Genomic DNA, 24,716 nt, shown 5'->3' on the forward strand with positions numbered 1-24,716 from the left:
ATATATCTTTATTTTTTATTTTATATTCAAAATGTATCTTTCCACAGCCTAAATATTTGAATTGGAAAAACACAGTATTTTACCAGCATAAAAGTCATATTTTCAAAATATGAACTAATTGTTACTTAGTCATAGTCATAAAGTCTTTTGGATATCTCTGATGATTTGTACTGCTCTTAGATTTTAACATAATGGACATAACTGTAGCTGAATTTGGCTACAATGCAAAACCCCATAGCATCACTAAAGTGGAGAGAGCCTAATGCTTACAAGACCTATTATATTAAGTTCTGTAAAGCCTTTCTGCTTTCTCCTTGGAATCACACTGAAGAGTAAAGAAATCTAAATTTACATTAGTGCATGACTGTATCCTCTATCAGTTTCTAACCCTCCCCCCTCCATAAATTTTAATTTTTGACTTTGTCAAATGAAGTGTTAATCTAGATCATTCTCAAGGCCCATCTAAACGCTTAAAATAGCATGACTATGTAATTCTAAACGAATTACATAGTTTGTTGACACACTTGAAAACCTCATTGAATTTACATCCAGTTACTTGGAACTTATACTGAGAAATACAATTTCAAATCACCGAAGTACTTAAACCTCCAGCAGTAATTGGAAAAGCTGTTATGTTTACTAGAGGGGTATTTTTTTTTAATGCAACTACTAATAATTTCTAACTTTAATAAGACATTTTTAAAAATTCTGTATTTATTATAACCAAGAAGCAGTTAAGCTCAAAATTTCATTTTTAGTGAGTAACAATTATGGAGAACTGGCCCCTAATAGCTTTTCTTTGACCTAAATTCGTTGATGCTCAGTGTAAAGGGGACAGTTGAATTCCTGGGCAGGCTTTTCTATTAGTGGGTATATCTCTGTGGTTCACTGCAGAGTGAGGTCAGCTGGTCTCTGAATGGCGCCCAGTCATCATTGTTCTAGCCAGTGTGGGCAGTAAGGACCGTTTTTCTGTCTCTATGCTGCAGGGCTGATGAGATGAAATCTTTAGTATGTCTCTGTGGCAAGATTTCCTTGGCCAACATAAGTAGAAACAGAGGAATTATCCAAGTATCTGAAGCAAATGCATGCTTTGCTGCCCCGATACTAGAAAAACCACCTCAACTATTCTGACTGGACTAATGACTTGGACACAGATCTTTCTGCCAATATCATTTACCTCTTTTGTGGCTTTTTTCCCGTGTGTGTGGGGGATGTGTGTGTGTGTGTATGTTTTATTTTTATATGCCCATCTCACTTGGCGTGTATGTTACATAAAATCTTTACATCTATTCTTTCTAATTTCGTGATGTTAAACTGATTAACTTAAAAGTATTTCTGAATTAATTTTGATCTGGCATAACAATTAATTTGTAATATATTTATTAGTAATCATTCGAATAGAAAGTTTCTTTCTTTTTTTTTTTTGTAGAGACAGAGTCTTACTGTACCGCCCTCAGGTAGAGTGCCGTGGCGTCACACGGCTCACAGCAACCTCTAACTCTTGGGCTTACGCGATTCTCTTGCCTCAGCCTCCCCAGCAGCTGGGACTACAGGCGCCCGCCACAACGCCCGGCTAGAATAGAAAGTTTCTTAATCCTTGAACATTTATGGCAGCTACCATAAAAATCTACGTTCTGATTTAGCACTAAAAGTTCCACAAACTTTTATCTTGACAACAGACTTTCTGTCCTGTTGCTTTCACTAATATACAAAAAAGCCCAAGTTAGACAAATGGAACCCTAGATAATCCAAGACTTAGTGATTTAACTTTTTTTCAGATAAATATCTTTGGCTTAATCTTTTCCCACATTGTTTTAAAAATCAAATCATTTTTATGAGCATGTTCCAGATAATGGGAAAGGAAGAAAAAGGAGCAGAAACAGAAATCAGTAACTTTCACTACTTCAAAGTTAGTAAAAGTAGAATTGAGAATTCAAGTTAGTAACAGTTGAGCGTTCTCCATAGACATGGCAATCTTTTTGGCATGGCGAGTCTTAGAAATTAACTGCAGATTTTATTTACTGACACTTTTTGGAAGAAACCAAGTACAATGAAAAGACCGGACTGGAATTCCAGGATGGTTTTTGGCCACAATCGCATAGGTGGGTGAGACTGGGAAGGCTCTTTCCCTGGTAGTTTAACTTTGTATAATGAGGGACAAGAATCGTGTAGATAACCGTGAGGATTAATTCTAGATTTAAAGTTGTAGTTTCAAATTTGAACATAAATGCAGAGATTTCATAGTTACTGGGGAAAAAAAGATGCAACCAATGCCTGATTTGTGATAAGAGAAACATGAGAATACTTTTAGACAAAGAAAGTGTTTATTCCATATCTCTTGATGAAAGAGTACTAATTATTCTGGACCAGCATCTCCAAGTAAACACATCAGAAAAAATGCTGTGTGGATAGTGAAGAGTGGTAAGCCGTGGAGATGAACTCTGTTAATATAGAACAGCTGGGAGTAATAAATATTCAAGAGCATTTTCCATAGAAAAGACTTTTAGTCAACCGTTACAATAGTTTAAAATGTAGCAATATTATTCAAACTAAAAAGTATATTGACAGCTTCCATCAGGTTATTTACTTGGCTATATAACCTAAGAGTTTAAAAGTGCTTTAGTCCCCAATCGAAATGACCTACTTAGAAAAACATCTGCTAACCATGTCATTAGGCCAAGCAATACAAATTTAACGGATTACGTCAAATGAAGACGACATCTAATTTATATCTCTCACCATTCACCACACGTGCATGGCATTCTCATCTAAATAAAAATCTACACAAGACAAAATGACTATAAGCTCCTTTTAGGAAGAACACATACTTACTCCTTTTAGGAAGAACACATATAAGCAACACATACTTACTTTGGGGAGGAAATAATTGACATGGTTTGCATATAATTTGGTTTAGATTCAGCTACTCTTTTTCCAAAACATTTTCAAATTCCATATAGCATATCTTAGAGTTGAGAATTAGAGCAACATAAAGGTTTTAAATAATAAAGGCTTTTAGTTTCTTTTGTTTTCTGAAATCTCAGACTTAACAAATATTGTTTAATATAGTATACAATATGTCAAAGTATAGTATATAAACTGTAATCCTGCTTGCATCTTCTATTTTATCAATATTAGTAGCAGACAAGTTTTGCTCATCCAGGTGTCAGGAAAGTGTTCCTACCAGCCAGTAGCATTGCCAATAATATTTATATTGCAGCAGAAAACGTACGGAAAATTATAAGACAAGTAAAAGTCAAAGCCTAATTTCTCCTCTGTGGCATAATTTTATGGTCCATTTTTGAATGTTGTCCACAAGTGCACTAATGAATGTGAATTTAGATTTGGCAAGTTGCACATATGTTTCCACAAGGGCTGCCAAATAAATCCTGCAAACCCTTTCCCTCTCAATGACGCTCCTTTAGCTGCAGAGTGTAAGTCATCCAGCAACATTCGTTGCTAAAGAGCATTTCTACATGGTTGGTCACAAGCATCAGACATTTACTCGATGAAGCAACCTAAAATACACTTTTGTGGAAACTAAGAAGTAAAAATCATATCACAACAACAAAAAGTGAAACTTGAATCAATCCCCTTAATGAGGATTTTTTTTTTAACATTAAATCCTCAAAACTTTTGAAGTATAATAGCTGATTCCTTTTTTAAAAACTCAGAATAGCTTTGAACTATCAAAGTCGTTTAAATATTCATCCATTTAACAATAGTTTGAGTTTCAAATCCTGTAATAGGTTGATTCTGAAATTACTCCTCTCACGGATACAGTATTATTTCCTATGATGTCAATTATGTTCTTCACAAAAAAAAAAAAAAGAAAATGTAATGTAAATGTAAATGTCATAATACCAAGGACAGTTTACCATCTCTTATGAAGTTAGCTTAATTTTTACATTAGTGCTCTAGCTGGGGGATTTGCTTTCCATTTTTTGTTTTACTTTGTTTTGTTTGTTTGCTTTCCTTAGTTTGGTTTGAGCGGTCCTGCAGTTAACCTTGGAGTGTTTAAATCTAACTCTGTCTTACTTAGTGTGACTCAGTGCCCACTTCAGCTGATCTGAAGTGCTGACGGGAGTAAGACAAACATTCATGGAGTTAAGTTAAGCCTTCTCTCTCCACCCAGGCTGTCTTTCCCTCGTCCATGTGACTCCTGCCCTCTATGGAAGAACTCTGTGAAGAACTCTGTTCCACGGCTTCCAGAAAATGATATTATCAGTTTCTCAATTGTCTGTTGATTGACTATTTGGTTTGCCTTGGAAAAACCATCTTTTTGAAATGCATTTTGAAATTGATCACCAAATAAATTTTCCATAGATTCCTTAGAACAATAATTTCCAGCTATAATAATTCTACTGGTTAATGACTGTTTCATCACAATCTGCTATGGAGTTCATTAAAAATAGAGATTTGTCAACCCTGGCCGGGTTTAAATATTTGGTCACCTTAGAATGCTATTAATTTGATGCACTCTGTAATGATATTCTTTAAAAATGATTTCAATATTTATTTAAAGGAGAAACTGAGAAATAACACAGAAGAGAGTTTTAGGGCAGGAGAACACACACTATTTGTTGCCTTCAGGAATTCACCTCTGGTCCCAAAGCTGCAAGCCCTGCTCAGTCTTTTACAGCCTCTGAGGTTAACTGGACCCATCTCCTTAGAAGGCAATTTAATGGCAATCACTCATTCAAAGAGTACCTGTGGGTGGGCCACACTTCATACCTTCTAATCGTGTTGTACCATCCTTGAAATATGCACCTGTAAGTACTATATTCTTTATATTTTCAGGTGTTTAGTCCTAGCAATTTTAAAAAACATTTTATTTTAAGGTGGTTATATTTTGTTTTTATAAATTGCTTCTTCACAACTGCAATTGTGAAAAATAATGAGAGATCTTGGATACCTTTCATTCATCCCCCAAGGTGGTAACACTTTGCATAACTAAAGCACAACATCACAGCCAGAGAAGTGACATTGATATGGTCCATTGATCTCACTCAGATTTCACCAGTTTTTCGTGCATTCATTTCTGCATCTGTATGCTTTTTCAGTTCTAAGCAATTTTGATTTTTATCATGTGCATAGACTTGTAGGATCAGCACCACAGTCAAGACCCATCAGTCTTGACCATCAGCGCCACAGTCAAGGATTCCCTCATGCTGCTCCTTTCTCTCCACAGTCACCTGTCTCCTCCTCCCTAGCCCATGGCAACCACTAGTGTGTTCTTTGCCTCTGTAACTTTGTCATCTCAAGAATGCTGCAGAAATCAGAATAACTCTTTAGAGATGTACCAAGTTGTTAGGCGTATCCGTAGACTGCTCCTCTTTTATTGCTGAGTAGTATTCTAAGGCACATCACAGTTTCACCATTCACCCGTGGCATTTGGTTGTTTCCAGATTGGAGCTACAATCAGTAGAGATGCTATGAACATTGTGTGCATATTTCTATGTGAGCCTGAGTTTTTATGTTTTGGTGATGAACACCCAAGTGTATAACTGCTGGGTTGTACGGCGAGCTCATGTTACTTTTGTAAAAACTACCACACTCTTTTTTTAGTGTCTGTCCCGTTTTACTTTTCACCAGCAATGTGTGAGTGACTCAGTTTCTCTGCAACACTCAAAACATTTTATCCTTTCTGATGGGTTTGTAATGCTGCACACTCCAAATCTGGCTTTAAATGTATATTTGCTAATAACTAATAATGTTCTACATTTTTTTCTTGTGCTTATTTATCAGTTGTATATCCTCTTCAGTGAAGTGTCTGTTCACGTCCTTTGCCAGTTTTCATGCTGGGTTATTTGTTTTCCAATTTGAGCTTTGAGACTTCTATATATTTTCTACATACAAATTTTGTGTCCAATATGTGGTTTGCAAATATTTTCTTCCAATTTGTAGCTTTTCATCCTCTTCATAGGATCTTTTCTAAAGCAAAAGTTTTCAGTATGATCAGGTCTAGTTTACCTATTGTGCTTTTGGTGTTAAGCCTAAGAAATTCTTTTGTTTTTATTTTTTTATTTTTATTTTTTTTAAATTTTATTGTTGGGGATTCATTGAGGGTACAAGAAACCAGTTTACACTGATTGCACTTGTTAGGCAAAGTCCCTCTTGCAATTGTGTCTTGCCCCCAAAAGGTGTGGCACACACCAAGGCCCCACCCCCTTCCCTTCTTCCCTCTCTCTGCTCTTTCTTTCCCCACCCCTCCTTCCTTCTTTATTTTTGTTTTTGAGACAGAGCTCACTCTGTCACCCAGAGTGCTGTGCCATCATAAAGCTCACAGCAACCTCAAACTTCTGTGCTCAAGCGATCCTCTTGTCTCAGCCTCCCAAGTAGCTAGGACTACAGGTGTGTGCCACAATACCCGGGTAGTTTTTCTATTTTAAGTAGAGTTGGGTTCTCGCTCTTGCTCAGGCTGGTCTTGAACTCCTGAGCTCAAACAACCCACCTCCCAGAGTGTTAGGATCACAGTTGTGCGCCACCGTGCCTGGCAAGCCTAAGAACTCTTCACCTGGCCCTAGGTTCTGAATATTTTCACCTATATTTTTTTCTGACAGTTTTACTCTTTTACATTTTATATGTAAGACCATAATCCATTTTGAATTAATTTTATATAAAGTTTGAGGTTTATATCATGGTTCTTTTAAAAAAAATTGTTTTTGTCTATGAATGCCCAATTGTTCTAGCACCATTTGTTGCAAGGTTTGCCCTTTGTTTTTACATATTTGTCAAAGAATTAATCAAGCATATTTGTGTGGGCCAATTTCTATGCCCAACGCTGATACACCATGGTTTACCAGCACAATTTTTCATTTGGTTTCACTAAGCCTACCTCAGAGGTATTAACTCAGAAACTGCCAAAAGGGGGCTTAAAACTATGTTTTTATATTAGCCATATGGTAGATCTGATGTACAGCCAAGTGTAGCAACTCTGTCCAGAGGTTACCAAAAAATTTTTCATTACCCTTTGCTGAGAAGGTTAACCTTTGATGGTAAAGAAGTAGGAAATAGCATGTGACTACCTTCTTTAAACTTATTAAGAAATATCTAATATTATGGAGAAGTTATAAAAAATAAGAAAATGACCACCCATATGCCCATCACCCAGCTTAAGCAAAATAAAACAGTACTTACACAGAGGTGGCCTCTTGAGGAGCCCCTTTCTGGTCAATCACATACCCCTTCCCTCCATTCCCCCAAACCCAGAAGTAACTACTCTCCTATATTTCATTATTATCATTTTCATGAATTCTCTATATATGACCATATAAGAGACGCACTTTGTGTGCACTTGCACACACATGTACATAATACATACATACATGAATATGCCTAATTTGCTACTGTAAGAGAAATCTGAAGTGAAAGTAACTACCCTGTTTCCCCAAAAATAAGACAGTGTCTTATTGTAAGGTGTGCTTCCAAAGATGCGCTAGGTCTTATTTTCAGGGGACGTCTTATCTTTCCTGTAAGTGGGTCTTATTTTCGGAGGATGTCTTCTTTTCGGGGAAACAGGGTAGCAGCTCAATCGGAGGGTAACTTGTCATTCTCAGCAGCCTTAAAACCCAGACCAAAGCATCCACAGTCAGGTTTAGCTCAGTTTGTCTATGCTGGGTACAGAATATTTATGCACCCCCTCCAAATTTTATGAGGGAGGAGCTATCATGAGTGGGATTAGTACTCTTATAAAGGAGACCACAGGAAGTTAGGTGGCTCCTTCCACCATGTGAGGTGGTGCCATCTATGAGCCGGAAAGCAAGACCTGACTCGACACTAAAGCTGCTAGCTCCTTGTGTGCTGACTTCCCAGCCTCCAGGCTGTGAGAAATAAATTTCTGTTGTTTAAAAGTTACCCAGTTTCTGATATTTTGTTGTAGCATCTCACACAGACTAAGATGGCTTAGATTTATACAAGTGTATACTGGTTTATCTATCATGCTATTTGGCATCTCAGAACTTTGCTCGGGGATTATTTTCCTTTTTCCTGAAATTCACCCATTCCTTTAGAAGTAAGAATCCCTTAGGGGATAAACTCTGTTTCTGTTTGTCTTAAGATAACTTTATTTTTTTCACTTTATGAAATGATAACTTGCCTAGATATACACTTCTTGGTTGACAGTTATTTTTCTCTCGGCAAATTAAAGACACTACTTCATGGTTGTATTAGTTATCTATTCTTACATTAAGAATCACCCCCCAAATCATTGGCCAAACATTATTACCTCTCACAGTTTCGTGAACTAAGAATTCTTGGGTGACATAGCTAAATGGTTCTTGATTAGAGTTTCTCTTGAAAGTAATAATCAGTGTCAGGGATACAGACATCTGAAAGCTTAACTGGGGCTGGTGGATCTGCTCCTGAGATGGCAGACTCAAATAACGGGGAAATTTCTCCTCATGTAGGTGTCTTCAGAATACTGCCAAGATACTTTATGATGTAGTCTGAAAATCACATCCAGGCACTTCTCCTGACAAACAGACTAATCTACGTGTGGGAGAGATAACACAAGGTAGGTACACCAGGAAGTTGGAATAATGGGGGACCTTCTTGGAGGCTGGCACCCCCTATTATCTTCTAATTTTATTATTGCTGCTAAGCGGTCTGCTATGGATGTATTGTTAGCTCTCTGCAAATTAAATAAAAATTTTTTCTCTTGTTGTTTTTAAAGTTTTCCACTTGCCCTCAGTGTTCTTTAGTTGTATTTGTTTATTTTTACTTATATTTCAGGTGTTCCTTAAATGTGAGGAATAATGTTTGCTACTGATTTCCCTAAATCTATAATCATTAACTTTTCAAAAATTATTTCTCTCCTTCTTCCTTTCATGTTTCTTCTGGTAATCCATTTGATAAATATTAATTTCTCATTATATCTTCAATGTCTTAGTCTCTTTTTCACAATTTGTCCTTGATCCTCTGGGTTGAAATTATAGTGATTTCCTCATGTCTATTTTTCAGTTCCCTAATTTTTTCCTAATCTGTGTCTAATGTATGGTTTAACCCAGCTATTGAGTTTTTAGTTTTAATGAATATGTTTATCATTTATAAGTATTCTTTTTTTATTTTTAATTCTACTATACATGACTCAGATAAAATGGGAGTGAGTTTTCTCTGGGGAAGAGCTTCGTGTAATAGAGCCAATGCTACATTTTTCATTGACTACATCTTCCTATATTTTATTTTAGTTCTATATTTAGAAGCACTCAGATTAAACTAATTGACTTCATTGTAACCACAATTTTAAATAATAATGCAAGACATAAGCCTAAAACACATTTTTTTCTTCTCAAACAAATCACTTTCAACAAGCTTTATGCTCATATCCATACTCACCCATCCACAATCATAAACATGCACCCACACACGCATATAAAAGCTAAGGAGAACAGCAACATTTTTAACTAGGTATTTGTTTCCTTCAAGGCAACATAGGCTAAAAGAAATCCACAAGCTTAATTACATCTGGATATTTATACTTTTGTGTAAGTCTTCTGATGAGAAATAATAGTTTATGCATTGAACTAGTTTTTTTTTTGTTCCCATAAAATTTCTTCATGATCCTCAAAGAAAATTGCTTTCCTTTCTACTCTGCTTATTGTCCCTCTCACAGTACTAATTTTAGCATCTGCAGTTTGGGTAACCAATCTGCAATATGAATTATAATTAATCCATCTCAAATCTAAAATGTTCGTATACATGTTTACTGTCTGCTGCATGAAAATGTAATGTTTTGATGAAAAGATATAATCTTGAAGGGTTGAGAGCAAATTTAATCTTTCACAAACTATTCAAAATGTACATATGCTATTAGATCTCACTCTACAAAATTACCAGTTTTTTTTAATACTTCTGAATAAAGTGAATAATCATCCCTTCATTTCTCCTTTTACAGCCTACAAATGAGGAACAAAAGCAGCCAAGGAACTCTTACAAAAATTATAAATCTTTTTCTCAGGAAAATGTACATCACATGGAGTTTTACAATTTTTGGAGATCCATGGACCCCCTACAGCTCATTCATGGACTATAGATTATGATTTCTGCAACTAGATGAAGAAGCATAATTAAATGATAAAATAGACCAATAATACTATTTCTTGAGGAAGACTACAGCTTATATATTACAATTATTAGGAGAAAAAAATAAAACTTTAATTTCATATCTTCTGATTTAAATATATAAGATATTATACCTACTTCATATATATGTTTTATGCAAGTTCTGAAGAAATATATTTGACTATTTTAATCACAATTGTTTTATATAAAATGAATACCTTTTCCATTATTAGAAATAAAGTTTGGAGAATGGTTAATGACTCTGCTGGCTTTCACAGAGGTAAACAACACTTTTCATTTACCTGTACAGTTTTATTAACATCCTGCCACAGTGAAAGGACTTAAAATGCTCTCTTGTATTTCTGCTGGGTATACTTGCCAGATTCCATTGCTTTAAGGCATTTTTCCAGGGACTAAAAGTAAAACCTTTTTCATTTCCGCATAATATCTACTACAGCTTCTTTTTATTGGCTTTACCTCTATAAACAATTCACATGGTAGTGATCATTAATTACCTACGTATGTGTGGATAATAGCATGACCACTCCTGCAATACATCTGGAAAACTTCCTGTTTGCTCTGCGTACTACAGGAGATTCTATAGCATTACTATGAGGAGGTTACTACAAGCCTGCCATGTGAAGACACTGATATCCGGGCACTCCCCTGATCATTCGTGGAAACAACTGACATAACAGATAACAAAATCCTCTTAAGTGGAAATACTAAACCCAATTTAACTTTGTTTGACTTAGAGTTTTGTCGCCTTGTGACAAATGTATTTTATTTATTAATTTTCAAGAAGCAGTCTGTAGAATAAATTTCTAAGTTCATTTAAATAAAGACACTTCAGCAAGAAATGAGAACTTTGGTAAATACTAAAAAGCACAGACATTTACTAGGAGGCACGCTGTGTAACTTTCTAGATACGTGTAATTAGTAAAACAAACAAAATTGGTATTGTTTACTCCTAGTATATCATAAATCATTTTTAGGCACTGGTAAGACACTTATGATTCATGCTTAGGTGTGGGATTGGGACTTTAAATATGTAAGAATTTGAACCAGAGTTATTGGAAGATTATACATATTTATGTGAGTCAAATACCTTTGGTTTTGCAATTTAGAAACTCTTACCTCTCACAACAAGGTCGGCCGAAGCTGAAGAATTGTCCACAATTGTCTGAGCCGTGCACGTGTACCTCCCAGCATGCTTCAGCTGGGCATTTCGGATAAGTAGCTCCCCATTGGAATCCAGCTGTTAGCAAAAACAGCGGTCATTCAAATCAGTACGTTTTCACCCATCATATGGCATTTAAGATATATTGTTAGCAATTTCTTCTAAAGATAAATGTTAAGGCCTAACAATCTTAAACTATTAGATGTCAGTGAGTATACATTAATGCCATCAGGCTAAAAATATTTTTTATTTAGGGTGGCACCTGTGGCTCAAAGGAGTAGGGTGCCGGCCCCATATGCTGGAGGGTTCAAACCCAGCTCTGGCCAAAAACTGCAAAAAACAAAAAAAATTGTCTATTTAGTTTCACAATGCTAATCTACTGGACTAATTTCATTATGTGCCATAGTTCATTTTTATAAAGGTACTAAATGTTTGCAGAATCTGTCAAAATGTACTATTCCACAAACAGGGACTTTGGTGGCAAATCTGTGCTAAGATGGGACGAAGATTTGTGTTCTGTTCAATGCTTTATTCCCATTGTTTAGAAGAGTGTTCTACACATAACTGTGGAAGGAGGCTTGAGGAAATTTTGCTGGTGATGATAAAGGACTGCCTCAATGTAACTTTGAAAAATACCTAATTACGTATTGAATGCCTACACTGTACCAGTTCCTGGGCTTTGCAAGTAAATCTATTATTTCATTCAATTCTCTTCTGACAACAGCCCTATGAGATAGGTCTCATTATGTCCATTTTATTAACAATACAGGTAAGACTTAGGGTAGCCTCGTAATTGAACTAAGGTCACTCAGCTTGTATGACAGTGTGAACATGTCAAAGTTCATTCTCATTATCCCTAAGATCTTTTCTTGGAAGGGAAATTTAAAAACAAATAGTCATGTGTTTTTCCTATAAACCAAAAATATTAATTTAATAGTCGATTCATAGACACTAGATATAGTAATGAATGATTATTGGTTTAGGTTAATACTTTATATCACATGTGATACGTTAGATCTAAATCTTTTTTTAATTTTACTTTTTAACAACATTGTGTGGAGTGAATGTTGATTCATCACAAATTCAATCAGTAGCTTCTTCACATATTACGTTTGAGGGTGCAATCTTTGTTAATTAATGAGGTTAAGAATAATAGCTGAGCAGATTTATTTAAGCAGAATACTGATCTCTCCATATAAAGAACTGGTCAGTGGCCACAGACTTTGCTCCTTGATATTAGCCAGTATTAGGAAATACAGAGCTTAATGTCAATTGGGATCTTCCCGTCCCCGAGGTCTAGATTGGATAAAAATCAAAATAGTTCCCAATATTTCTGAAAACTCCTGGGGTAGAGAGTTTTTCCTCCTGTCACCTTGGTGTGTTGCTATCAATATTATTATTATTATTCATAGAAAAGTTCTCCGGACTAGGAATTCAGCCTTTCTCTATACCATAGAAGTGAACCACATTGAGTATTACCTTAAAGTAAGTTTAGAAGGTCCCAGAACTGGTTGTATCCCAAACAGTAGGAAAAATCAACTTAAAAAAAAAAAAATCATCTACTCAATGTTTCTGATTTTAGAGGTCCTGCTGGCCAAATCTGTAAGAGATTTCTCGATGATCTTCTCTGTCCCAGTGTCCTGCCCTCCTGTTGGCACATGGGCTCCCACATCTAGCTTTTCTCTTTTATTCTCTTCTTTTCCATGGAAATAAAGAATTTTTTTCTCATGTTAATCTGTTTGATTCCTGGACGGTTGCTCAGATTCCAAAACTATGACTTCTCTAAGGTCTTACTTTATGTTTTTAGTTTTCCCATTTTTTCTCCTCTTTCCTCTTCAATCAGTTCTAATCTGGATCCCACCTCTTCAACTCATCTTATTTGACTTCCTGAAATGCCCAATTTTTTCCAGTCATCTGTGACTTTCCAGGAACATCAAAGACATTTTGAAACCCTTCTCCTTCAACTTCCTTGTAATGCCATTATAAATTCCTGAATTCAACCATTCCTTTCCATCACTACTGCCTCTTGTCCAAAGTGCCAGCATCTCTCAACTGAACCCTATGTCTTACTTGGTCACTACGTCCACCTCTGGTCCACTCTACTCGTTTCTCCTCTCCACTTCTTACCAAGAATGATCTTTTAAAATGCGACTATGCTCAACTTAACCCTCTCTACGAAAGTAAATCAATTAAACCCTTTAATTACATACCAATGGAGGGCCAGGGACACGCAAAAACAGTCTCTGAACCCCCACCCATTGGTATGTGCTGTTAAAACCTCCCCTTTGGGGGCAAAAGCCATAAACATCACAGTGGCTGACGTGGCTCCACCCTCAAGGCTCTGTCCAATGCTGCAGCTCACCCAGCGTGCCATCTCATTTATACTTTCTCTCTGCAAAAAGAACATTCTCCTTATTAGGACCACAAATGCATCTTGTTCGCTCCCGTCTCTGGTTCTTCACAGGGTCTCCTCTCCTGGAATGGGGACTGCTATGTCTCCTACTCTGTTCCCTTATCACCTTCACCCAAATAACATGTCCCCAACCAATACCAGTTCAAATCATTTTCTCAAGGAAGTCTTTCCATTTTCTGTGGACTAGACAGGTCCTCTTGCTGTCTTTTTTATAGTGCCTTGTACCTTCCGTCATATTACACATCTCAATGTCAATGAAATATTTGTATGGTTATGTGGTTAAAGTTGGTCTCCTTGGCAGACTTTAACGTGTGCGTGAAGAGGAAACATGTCAGCTTCGTCTAGCACGGCAGCCATGTGGGGCACGCGTATACCTCTGTATGTGCTGTAACCCCAGGACCAACACAGTGCCAAGAACATAATCTCTTTAAATACGCATTTGAATATTTGTTTGATTGAACTAGTCAAAGTGTTTATCAAGAGTTTTGGCATCTACTTTCAAGATAATACATATTCACTTCTCTTCAACTGTAAGCAGAATTAAGTTGGCAAGTTTATGTAGTCCATGGCAGCGATCGCATTTTCTGAAAAGAAATGAAACTTTTCTCGGTGCTGGGATGAAGTACACACTCTTGCTCCCTCCTCAGCCTACCCTGGTGCTCACCTCCCATGTCCCAGACATTGCACTCTACTGTGTGCTCCACCTGCAGAGCTTTGCCTGTATCACCTGTACCACCCTGGGCTGCTCCACCTCCCACTTCCATCACTTGGCTACCTCAACTCACATCTCAGATACCCCTCCCTTCTCTGGAATGCAAAGGCTGGGTGAGGTATTACCCTTACAAGGCATCATGTAACTGTTCCTTTCTGCTGTAATTATGTAGCTGATCATTTCTTCCTCTTCTAGACTCTTATTCCTTGAGAGAATACTCAGGTTATGTTTATTATTATACACAAAATGCTGGACATAATATCTGATATACTAGAGGACAAATATCTTTTGAGTAAATGAATTGATAAATATCTATAATCTAAAATAATTTATTAAATAGACATTATTTTAGTAATTTCACCTTCTTTTTTCCAGGTAAGATAGTGATAATGCTATAAAATAGATTAATTGAGTCCTGCTCTTATACCCTCTGGGAGGAAAAAAGAAGTGAAAGAATGGAAAAAAAAAAAAGCAACTATCATTATCTATATTTACAAGATCAACTACCATGACTAATATTTCAGATTATTTATAATTTCATGAGAAAATAGAAAAGTTTTGGGGGGAAAGTACAAATGTATGGAGAAAAGGATGTGGTTAACATGTAAGAAAACAGAAACTTTTAAATTTTCCAACCCCATCGTGTAGTAAAAAATCTGGCCTTGTTCAAAGAGAGGTCTGGCCTTTGCCTTCAGATTCTGGAAAGTAATCTCAAATATCTTTCTTTGCCTAGGGGTCTAGAGTCATACTGGACAGTCTAACAGTGTGATTTTGGGTGGGGATTAGCCCCTGTCTGTTCTTACAGCTGGGCCTGGCCCCAGAGTAGGGGCTGAATCATACTGGATAATCTAACAATGCGACTTAGGGCGAGATACAGCTACCCCTACTGAGTCTTGGAGTAGGGGCTGTTCATGCAACAAAGATGGACAATTGTGACTTAGAGCAGGAGTTTGGATCATGTGGAATCAACCTAGGGAATGAGATGAATCTTGTGGGTAGTCTCAATCAGTCATGACTACAGGAAGAAGCCCTAATGAGTCCTCTGGACAGCAAAGTTTAGGTAAGCTTCCATGGCTGGGGCTACTCTGCACATACTGCCCTACATGGTGAAGTAACGTATTCTGACTCCACAGGTAGAACACAATAGAAGTCTCCTGTTTGGTACTTCTGGTCTCTGCCTTACGAGGCCTGACAACTAAGTTTGTGAGCTCATGCTAGGAAACGTGCTACCCGCTTCACTGCTGAGTATTCCCCTTTGAAGGCACTGACGCCAGTGCCTTGTCGACCCTTGGAAGCAATTTGGGTTCTCTTTTACTGCAATGACCATCAGAACTTCCCTCATGTAAAGGTCTGATAATTAAGTTCATGAACTTGCCCCTGTGCATTTACGTTGGCAGCACCGTACAAACTCAGGAAGGTTTTATTCCCTTGGTCTGTCAGCATCTCACACTGTGTGTATGGACATGTGGTGATTCATGCAGAGGGACATTCATTATTGTTGTTGCATGCTTTTGTGTGATGTACCACGACAGTTCTGATGGTCATTCCAGAAAAAGAGTTCCAAAATTGCTTGAAAGGGTGGACTAGGTGCTGGTGTTGGTGCCGTCTTCCCAAAGGGAGGACTTCAAAGGTGACTGTAATGACAGTCAGCAACGAGGTATGTACTACTTTTTCTAGGATGAGTTCACGAGCTGAATTGTCCAACTTCCTATGTACTTCTTCCCTGGGTTTATTTTAGTCTGTATCCTTCTCCTGCAAGAAACTATACCTAGGAGTATAATAGCTTTTGGTGAGTTCCATGAGTCCCTTCTAGTGAAGTCTCAAAACTGAAACGGGTCTTCCGCAACTCCCTGAACTTGCAGCTGGTGTCAGAAGTGTGAGAAAGTTACGAGCGAGCTGTGTCCACCTTTGGAGCTGGTCTAAATCCTCACGCCATACTACATATTTTTCACTCAAGAAAGGAGCTAAAATATATTATTATATAGAATTACATTTAAAACTTTTTGAGGTAAACAGAGATGGTAATTCTTCTGTTATAGAGAAGGTAATTATAATAGTTTATTCTGAATTGTCATGAAAGCCAACCGGCACATGTGTCTAAGCAATTTGCTAGTGAGAAAAAAATGAAATAATATAATTATAGTAAAATTTAAACATTATGTATTTGTAAAACAGACTGCTTTGATATGCTTTGACACCCTTCATAGAAACATACTTGACAGTGACTTTTCATTAATAGAAGTATATTATGTAAAATCTTTTTTAACTAGTATAATACAAAATAGCTATATTTGCAAAAGAATAATGTTTGCATAAAAGTAAAAGTCATTTAGTTCTATTGTACTGTTGCCTTATTTGAACACAGTACTGGGTTTCCCTCAGATATCTAATTGAAAGATAATCCTGTTATAGCGCTAAATTACCACTATTACAATAAGCCAAGTAGTGTGATTCTCCAGGAGGCCGAGGTGGATGGATTGTTTGGGTTCAGGAGTACAAGACCAACCTGAGCAACAGTGAGATCCTGTCTCTACTAAAAAAACAGAAAAACTGAAGCAAGAGGATCTCTTCAGCCCAAAAGATTGAGGTTGCTGTGAGCTGTGATGATGCCCTAGCACTCTACACAGTGAAACAGAGTGAGACTCTACCTCAAAACAAACAACAAACACTTAAAAATAAACCCTCTACCGAGGGCCGTAAAGTGAGACTCTATCTCTACAAAAAAAAAATAAATAAATAAACCCTCAGCAATCTAAAATGTTTCCTTACCCAACCTTGCAATAAAACATTAAAAACTGAGGAAAGAAAAATGATATAAAAATAAATAAGCTATGGAGCTATAAATTGCCCTTTAAAAAATATCTATGTGTTACATTCATTACATTTTAATTTATCTCTAGTCCTTTTTCCTTTCTTTTTTTTTTTTTATTGTTGAGGATTCATTGAGGGTACAAAGAACCAGGTTACTTTGGTGCGTTTGTTAGGTAAAGTCCCTCTTATAATTTTGTCCCACCCCCAAAAGGGGTGTCACACTCCATGACCCTCACACCCTCCCTCCTTCCCTCACTCTGCTCCCCTTTCCCCCCCCCACCACCATGTACTAGGTCATTAATTATCTTCATATCAGAATTGAGTACATGGGATTCTTGCTTCTCCATTCTTGTCTTGTGATGCTGTACTAAGAATAATGTGTTCCACTTCCATCCAGGTTAATAGAAAAGATGTAGTGTCTCCATTTTTTTTTTTTTTTTTTTTTTTGTAGAGGCAGAGTCACTCTATCGCCCTTGGTAGAGTGCCATGTTGTTACACAGCTCACTGCAACCTCAACTCTTGGGCTTAGGTGATTCTTTTGCTGAGGCTTCCCAGTAGCTGGGACTACAGGTGCCCACCACAACACCCAGCTATTTTTTTGTTGCAGTTTGGCTGAGGCCGGGTTTGAACCCACCATGCTTGGTACATAGGGCTCGTGCCCTACCCACTGAGCCACAGGTGCCCCCAAGTCTCCATATCTTTTAATGGCTGAATAGTATTCCATGGTATACATATATCACAGCTAATCATTTTTTTCTTACTGAAATTGCTATGGAAAAAAGCTCTCAGTTTGAAACCTAATCTTTTTACATGTTCACTTATTTTATTCCAATGCGGGGGGGAAGGAAAAGCAGAGAGAGGGAAGGAGGGAGGGGGCGGGGCCTTGGTGCATGCCACACCTTCTGGGGGCAAGACATGATTGCAAGAGGGACTTTACCTACCAAATGCAATCAGTGTAACCTGGCTTATTGTACCCTCAATGAATCCCCAACAATAAAAAAAAAAAGGCAATTAAAAAAAAAGTGTATGGTGCCCCATGATTGCATTAATGTACGCAGCTATGATTTAATAATAAAAAAAGAATTAAAAAAAAGCACGACTTATTTCATTTCCTAAAATATTGTTAAATTTTTATTTATTAAATATTCACAATAAACTCTTCCACCACTTTTAGTTAAACCATCCCAAAAGCTTAATGCTAAACTCATTTTAAAATCAACTTGGTTTTAAGCATTAGGCCTTAGTTGCGTGATGATAAGTCTCCTTGGAGGAAGCAACAATATATAGCTTTAAAGTTTATTTTCTTATTTGCTCTATATTTTGTGAAGGGGTCGCACTGAAATGCCTCAGAAGGAAAGCAAAGGAAAAATAACCTATATCATCCCTGCTATGATTGTGTATGTATAGAAACTTTCATTTTTATAAAAACTTTTAAAAAGTTTTTATACATACTACTAGCACTTTCCGTACCTCCAGCACAGTTGAGGTTCTGCATGGCTGACAGAACGCTTACCAAGCAGGAAAGACCTCGGGCCTCAGCACATTCGAGCCACAAATTAGATATGAATGCAGTCTATATTTTCAGTAAAAACCACAGTTTGGCCGAATTACAAAATTCTTCCCTGCATATGAGGAGAGTTAAATCACATACTGGAAATTGTGATAGCAAAGCTAAGGGATGTTCCAAATTGTATATGTGGTTGACCATGTAGCCGTTTCCCAAGTTTAAATCAAAAGGCTTCCAGCATACAAATGCCCACCCCTTCCTTCCCCATCACCCAGAAACTAGCTGGACAATAATTTCTGCAGTGTAAATGAATCTGAATTATTAAGCTGTATTAACACATTGAACTGATCATAATGAACAAAGAAATATTCTATACGGTACATACTCTTCCGGGCGTCCAGTTTGCAGGTGCTGGCCTCACGCTGATTATTTGAGGACTATTTTGTTTATCTGTGGTGTGAGACCTAGTGTATGCATGGGCTTCTTTTTATTTGTTTGTTTGCTTATAAGCTTTTGTTAGTGTTTGTGTATTTAATATGATTTAATATGTAGCCCAAGATAACTCTTATTCTTGCGATGTGTGACAGAAAAAAGGTTTGGCACCTGTGGCCCATAAAACTTAGAGCTCATAACGCTGCTTAAAAAAAGATCCCATCTCTATTGTTACATTGAGGTTCATAGTAAAGGGACAGATACAGAAGTTTGGAGGAAACATATATGAACTACTATGAGTCCACCTGAAAGAAAAAATACAAGCATAGTCTAGCAGGGGGTTAGGGGACGGGACGGGGCAGGGAGGGAGCTGGAGGGAGGGTGGTTGGCGGGGTCTCACGTATGTGCACAACGTGAGGGCCCAACTACAACTTGAAATTTACTTCAGAAATAAAAACAATATAACCCGAAAAATTCGTACCCTTCAATTAATTTGAAACTTAAAGAAAAAGTTCAGAAGAAAATATACCCTTTAATTTTTATAAACATGAGCAAAAGTTATTAACTATGTCTGATTTACGCTGTATCAATGAAGCAATAAAACTATTCTTCCTTGTTTACTTTTGGCTTGGTAGAGTAGAAAAAAATTTGACATATAGAAAATACATTGTATGCAAATGCAAACGTTAACACCCCCAGCACCAGCTCTCTCCTAACAGCAAATACTCCATGAGAGTCAGCTCAGTGCCAAGCGCTGTTCAGGTGCAGAATCAGTCTTGGCGACAACCTAGGAGAGACGCACTATTCTTAACAGCATTTTAAAGAGAAGGAGACAACCATAGCCACTACTACTACTATTTCTACTATTCCCGTTCAGAGAGCGCTACTGGTGCTGCTCGTGATACTGCCGGATGTTGCCAGCCCGGCCTGCTGGGCTACTGAACTCCTTTTACTACCTGGTCTAATTTAGTGGATACCTTTAAATGTCTGGCAATGTGCTAGCTACTTCACATGCATTTTCTCACTTAATTTTTGTAATGCCTCGGGATTTACTATTGATCTTTCCATTTTAGAAATGAGGAATTTGTCATTTTACATTGAGTTGCACGTGGAAGGCATTACCGTTTGTAGATAGCTCTGATTTCACCAGGTAGGGCTTTACAGATCAGAGAACTGGATTCAGGCTGGGGATGAAGTGAGATTGTTCTGACTGACGTGGGGTAAGTAGAAGTGATACTTCCTCATATGTGCCATCCTATTGTTTCATTTATTAATTTTTTCCATTTAAATTTTCAAACCAAAAAAATAGAATATAAAGTCACCATCAATACACCAACCAGCTGGATACCACAATCGTAAACTTTAGGCCATATTCGCTTTACTAATTGTCTATCTATTATACCTCCATCTATTTTTCTCTCTATCTACTATCTGTTTTTGAAAAATATATTACTGATATCAAGTATCAGGACTCAATTTATCAGCAACTTCTCAAGACATTAGCTTGAATCTCAAAAAAAAAAAGGCCATTCTCCTATGAAATTTCAAAACAATTTTTACACATAATATTAATGCCCTAAAGTTATCTAATATTCTAGTCTGTGTTATTTTAAGTAAGACATCCATGTTAAGATTACCTGAATCTAAAAGATAAAAATATACAAAAAATAATTTAAAAAATTATGGAGATGAAGTGATACCATTAGACATATAAAATTAGATACGTGAGGGAAGCTGCCCAGGATTATTACTAAGAAGCCACTTAATATGTATAGAAATAGTGGAAATGTTGAATATCTCTAAATTTTGCTGCTTTCAGCAAAATTGCTTCACAATCAACAATGAGTGAAGGCTGAAGAGTTTATTTTTGATTGGCCCCCCCATTTTAAATGAAAATTCAAAAGAAGGAAATTTTCTGTGAGGTTTCTGCTAAGTATTTTGAGTGCTAGACAAAAACATCCATGCCTGGACTTAGGACCTATGTTTTAGAGTGGAAAGTAAATTTGATTATTATTTAATTCATATAGTTTTCAAATTGGATCCCACTAGCCTGAGAGTTCTAAAAATCTTTGTGGACCATTTTGTAGAAGGAAGGAAGTAGAATGGGTATTTTGGGAGCCGGGAGAGGTGAGATATTCTGTGAGTGAGGGTCTTGGCTCTACAGCATCCTACACAGAAACACTCACACACGTGCAGGCAATTTCATCTTCACTCACAACACTCTCGCTTCATCTTTTGTATAATATATATCGGGTTTGGGGTTCAAATTTTCTTCGCAAAAAGAATTCTGCTGCTAAAAATGTTTTTGTGCTGCTGTTTATCAAAATGTTGGATGTGGGTCTAACCTCTTCATATGGCAAGTGAGAAGGCCAAGGCTCAGAGGGACTATTTTGAACAAGGTCATATAACTTGCCAGTAAAAAAAACAGAACAAAAGACCAGATCTGTAGACAATGTTCTGTCCTTAAAAACAAGCTGGAAAAATTAGATTTTTAAAGGAATATGACAATAACGAAACAGTTTATTTCTAATGGAAATAAAACATCAAAGTCTACAATGTAAAAATATTCCTAAGATGGAGGAAGTTTACATGTATATTTCCCCCTCTTTTCATTGGCTATATTTTGCAAACATCAAAAAAATAATTGTGATACAGATGCTTAAGTGTGTAAGGAATTCTATTTAAAAAGTGTGGCTAACTATTTCTCCCAGAACTATTTATTGAACAGGGATTCTTTCCCCCAGTGTTTGCTTTAGTTTGCTTTCTCCAAGACGAGATGGCAGGATGAGGCTGGTTTCATCTCTGGACTCTGTTCAGGTCCACATGTCTACATCTCTATTTTTATGCCAATACCATGCTGCTTGGATCACCAGAGGCTTGTAGTATAGTCTGAGGTCTAGTGAAGTGATGCCTCAAGATGTATTCTTATTTTGTAGCACAGCAAAAAATGTCAGGATATTTTTTTTCTGATTCCATACAAATTACAGAACTATTTTTTTCCCAAATCTGCAAAACATGATGTTAGTAAATTAATGAGAATTGCATTGAATCTTTAGCACACTTTGGGTAGTAGTGACCTTTTAACAAAGTTGATAACTCTGGGCGATGAGCATGGTATATTTTTCCACGGGTTGACATCCTCTGTAATTTCTTTTCTCAGAGTTTTGTATACGCTCTGTAGAGATCCTTCACATCCTTGGTTAAGTATATTCCAAGATATTTCATTTTCTTCAATGCTACAGTGAAGGGTATTATTATGTCTTGGATTTGATTCTTGACTTGACTGTTGCTGGTGTATAAGAAGGCTACTGATTTGTATACATAATTTGTATATCTGGAGACACTGCTGCATGTCTTTATCAGATCCAAAGAGCCTTCTCCTTGAGTCTAAGATCATGTCATCCTCAGAGAGGACTGGCCCCATCTGGATCCCCTTGACAGCCTTCTCTTGTCTGATTGCTTTGGCTAGAACTTCTAGATCTATGTTGAATAGTAGTGGTGTTAGTGGACTTTTCTGGTTCCTGTTCTAAGTGGAAATTCTTTCAGTCTTTCTCTGTTCGATATCTTAGCTATAGGTTTGTCGTAGATGGCTTCTGTCAATTTTAGGAATGTCCCATCTGTGCAAATTTTCTTAATTGTTCTTATCAGAAAAAGGGTGTTGATTTTTGTCAAATGCTTTTTATGTATCTATTGAGAGGATCACCTATTTTTTATTTTTACTTCTGTTTATGTGGTCAATTACATTTATAGATTTGCATATGTTGACTCAGCCAGGCATCCCTGAGGTGCCCAAAGGTACATGGCACAGGTACATGGCACCCTAACTGGGTGTGGGCCACACATCTAAGTCAGACTTTAACCTCGCAAAAGCAAACTATGGAATCTGCTTGTAGCCTCACAGTAATCTGAAATTTAAAAAAATATTTTAAAAAGAAATGGTTAACAACAAAAGAAAAATATACCCCCTAGCCCCCTAAAAAAAAAAGTGTCCTCAGCCAGAGAAGCTGCTTCATGCTTATAATTCCAATACTTTGGGAGGTCAAGGTGGGAAGACTGCTTGAGACCTGAGCATCAAGGTGAGAGCCTCTCTTTACACAAAATTGAAAAATTAGCTGGCTATGGTGCTGTGCGCCTGTGGTCCCAGCTACTTTGGGAGGCTGAGGTAGGAGGATTGATTGAGCCCAGGAGTTTGAGGTTACAGTGAACTATGTGGAGGCTACTACACCCTAGTCTCGAGCAACAAAGCAAGACCCTGTCTCAAATAAATAAAATAAATAAACAAATAAATAAAAATAAATAAAACTTTTTTAAAAGAGTCCTTAACTTTGGATGAATTTTGGGAGATCCCTCACAGCCAGTGGTATGTATCTGAAGAACAAAGACTTTCATAAGTGCCTTTTCCAACCTTCGCAGTATTGGGATAATGTTTTGTCCTGGAGGTCTGTCCTGTGTATTATAGGATATCTAAAAGTACCAAGCCCACAACACCCAGCTCCCCAAAACCCCTGTACTGTCAACTCAAATCTCCCCACACAAGGCCCAAGTCCCAGCGCTTCAGGGCCCACTGCTTGATCCTACTGTGCCTGCCTGGTCTTCTCCGGTTTCTTAGGTCCAAGCTGATTCTTGCCCAGCCCTCTTTGTTTCTTCCAACCTGCTGCCCATAGCCCTGGACAATCTTCATTTTCTTGTTCAAGGTAACAGAGAGCGGACAAAATTTTTTAAAAAAACAGATGAACGACGAAATAACTTTTTTATTTTTCCTCTCTTTTTTGCTTGTCTTGCGGAAACAAAATTTGCATTCAAGATCATAGCATGCTCCAGTACAAAAGTGAGATACTTTTCAAATCTAAAGACTTTTGGGTAACATGTTTATTGTAATTAATATTTTCTTTTAAAAATATGTACTTCATAGAGATTGCTATGAAAATCAACTGATAAATAATTAAAAAGCATTTAACTCAATGCTGGGTAAACAGTAAGCACTCAATAAATGTTGGCTTTTATTACCTCTCCATTGCCCTCAGCGATGAAATGCTTAGGGATTTTTGTTGGTTTGTTTTTTGTCTACGACTAAGTAACAGAACAGCAAGCAATACAAAAATTAAATTGTGAAAAATAAGATCTTTTACTACAGAAAAGCTATCTGGCAATAGCTTCTGGAATTTTTGGTAGAATATGATCGCTCTATTATAAAAGTGTCAGTAATAACCACTTACAATATATCAGATCTTGCACCAAGTGCGTTATAGGCATTCTCTCATTTACTCCTCACGAAGATAACGATGAAGTAACCAGTTTTACAAACCCCATGAACTATCCTGAATGAAGTAAATGAATGGACAGTAACACTTTAGAGGGGAGAATTCTGAGGCATAGACAGTTTCAGTTTCTGGATCAGAGTCATAGAATCAGAAGTGAAAAAATGCAGCCCAGAGGCCAGGTCTGCCTGTGGCAGAACCTTGGAACAATTCATATGATATTTGCAATTCATAACAGACATGAAATAACTTCTTGCAGAATTATAATGAAAACATTTATTTGTAATTTGAGAATCTGAAAAAATGCATATTATATTCAAAATTTATATTAGTGGCAGTCA

General features: G+C 37.0%; 1 protein-coding gene across 5 annotated transcripts in view; it reads right to left on the reverse strand.

Moving 5' to 3' along the window:
* Positions 1–24,716, reverse strand: part of CNTN1 (contactin 1) — a 388,261-nt gene that overhangs the window by 97,122 nt on the left and 266,423 nt on the right. For all 5 annotated transcript variants that reach the window (XR_008373377.1, XM_053556863.1, XM_053556866.1 and 2 more), the window contains exon 15: positions 11,200–11,320. Coding sequence is in view for 4 of the 5 variants with exons in the window: in XM_053556863.1 (XP_053412838.1) it covers positions 11,200–11,320 (121 nt within the window). In the remaining variant the exon portion in view is untranslated. The remainder of the gene's footprint in view (positions 1–11,199; positions 11,321–24,716) is intronic.

Source organism: Nycticebus coucang, chromosome 12 (genome assembly GCF_027406575.1).
Source record: "Nycticebus coucang isolate mNycCou1 chromosome 12, mNycCou1.pri, whole genome shotgun sequence".
Classification (NCBI taxonomy): domain Eukaryota; kingdom Metazoa; phylum Chordata; class Mammalia; order Primates; family Lorisidae; genus Nycticebus; species Nycticebus coucang.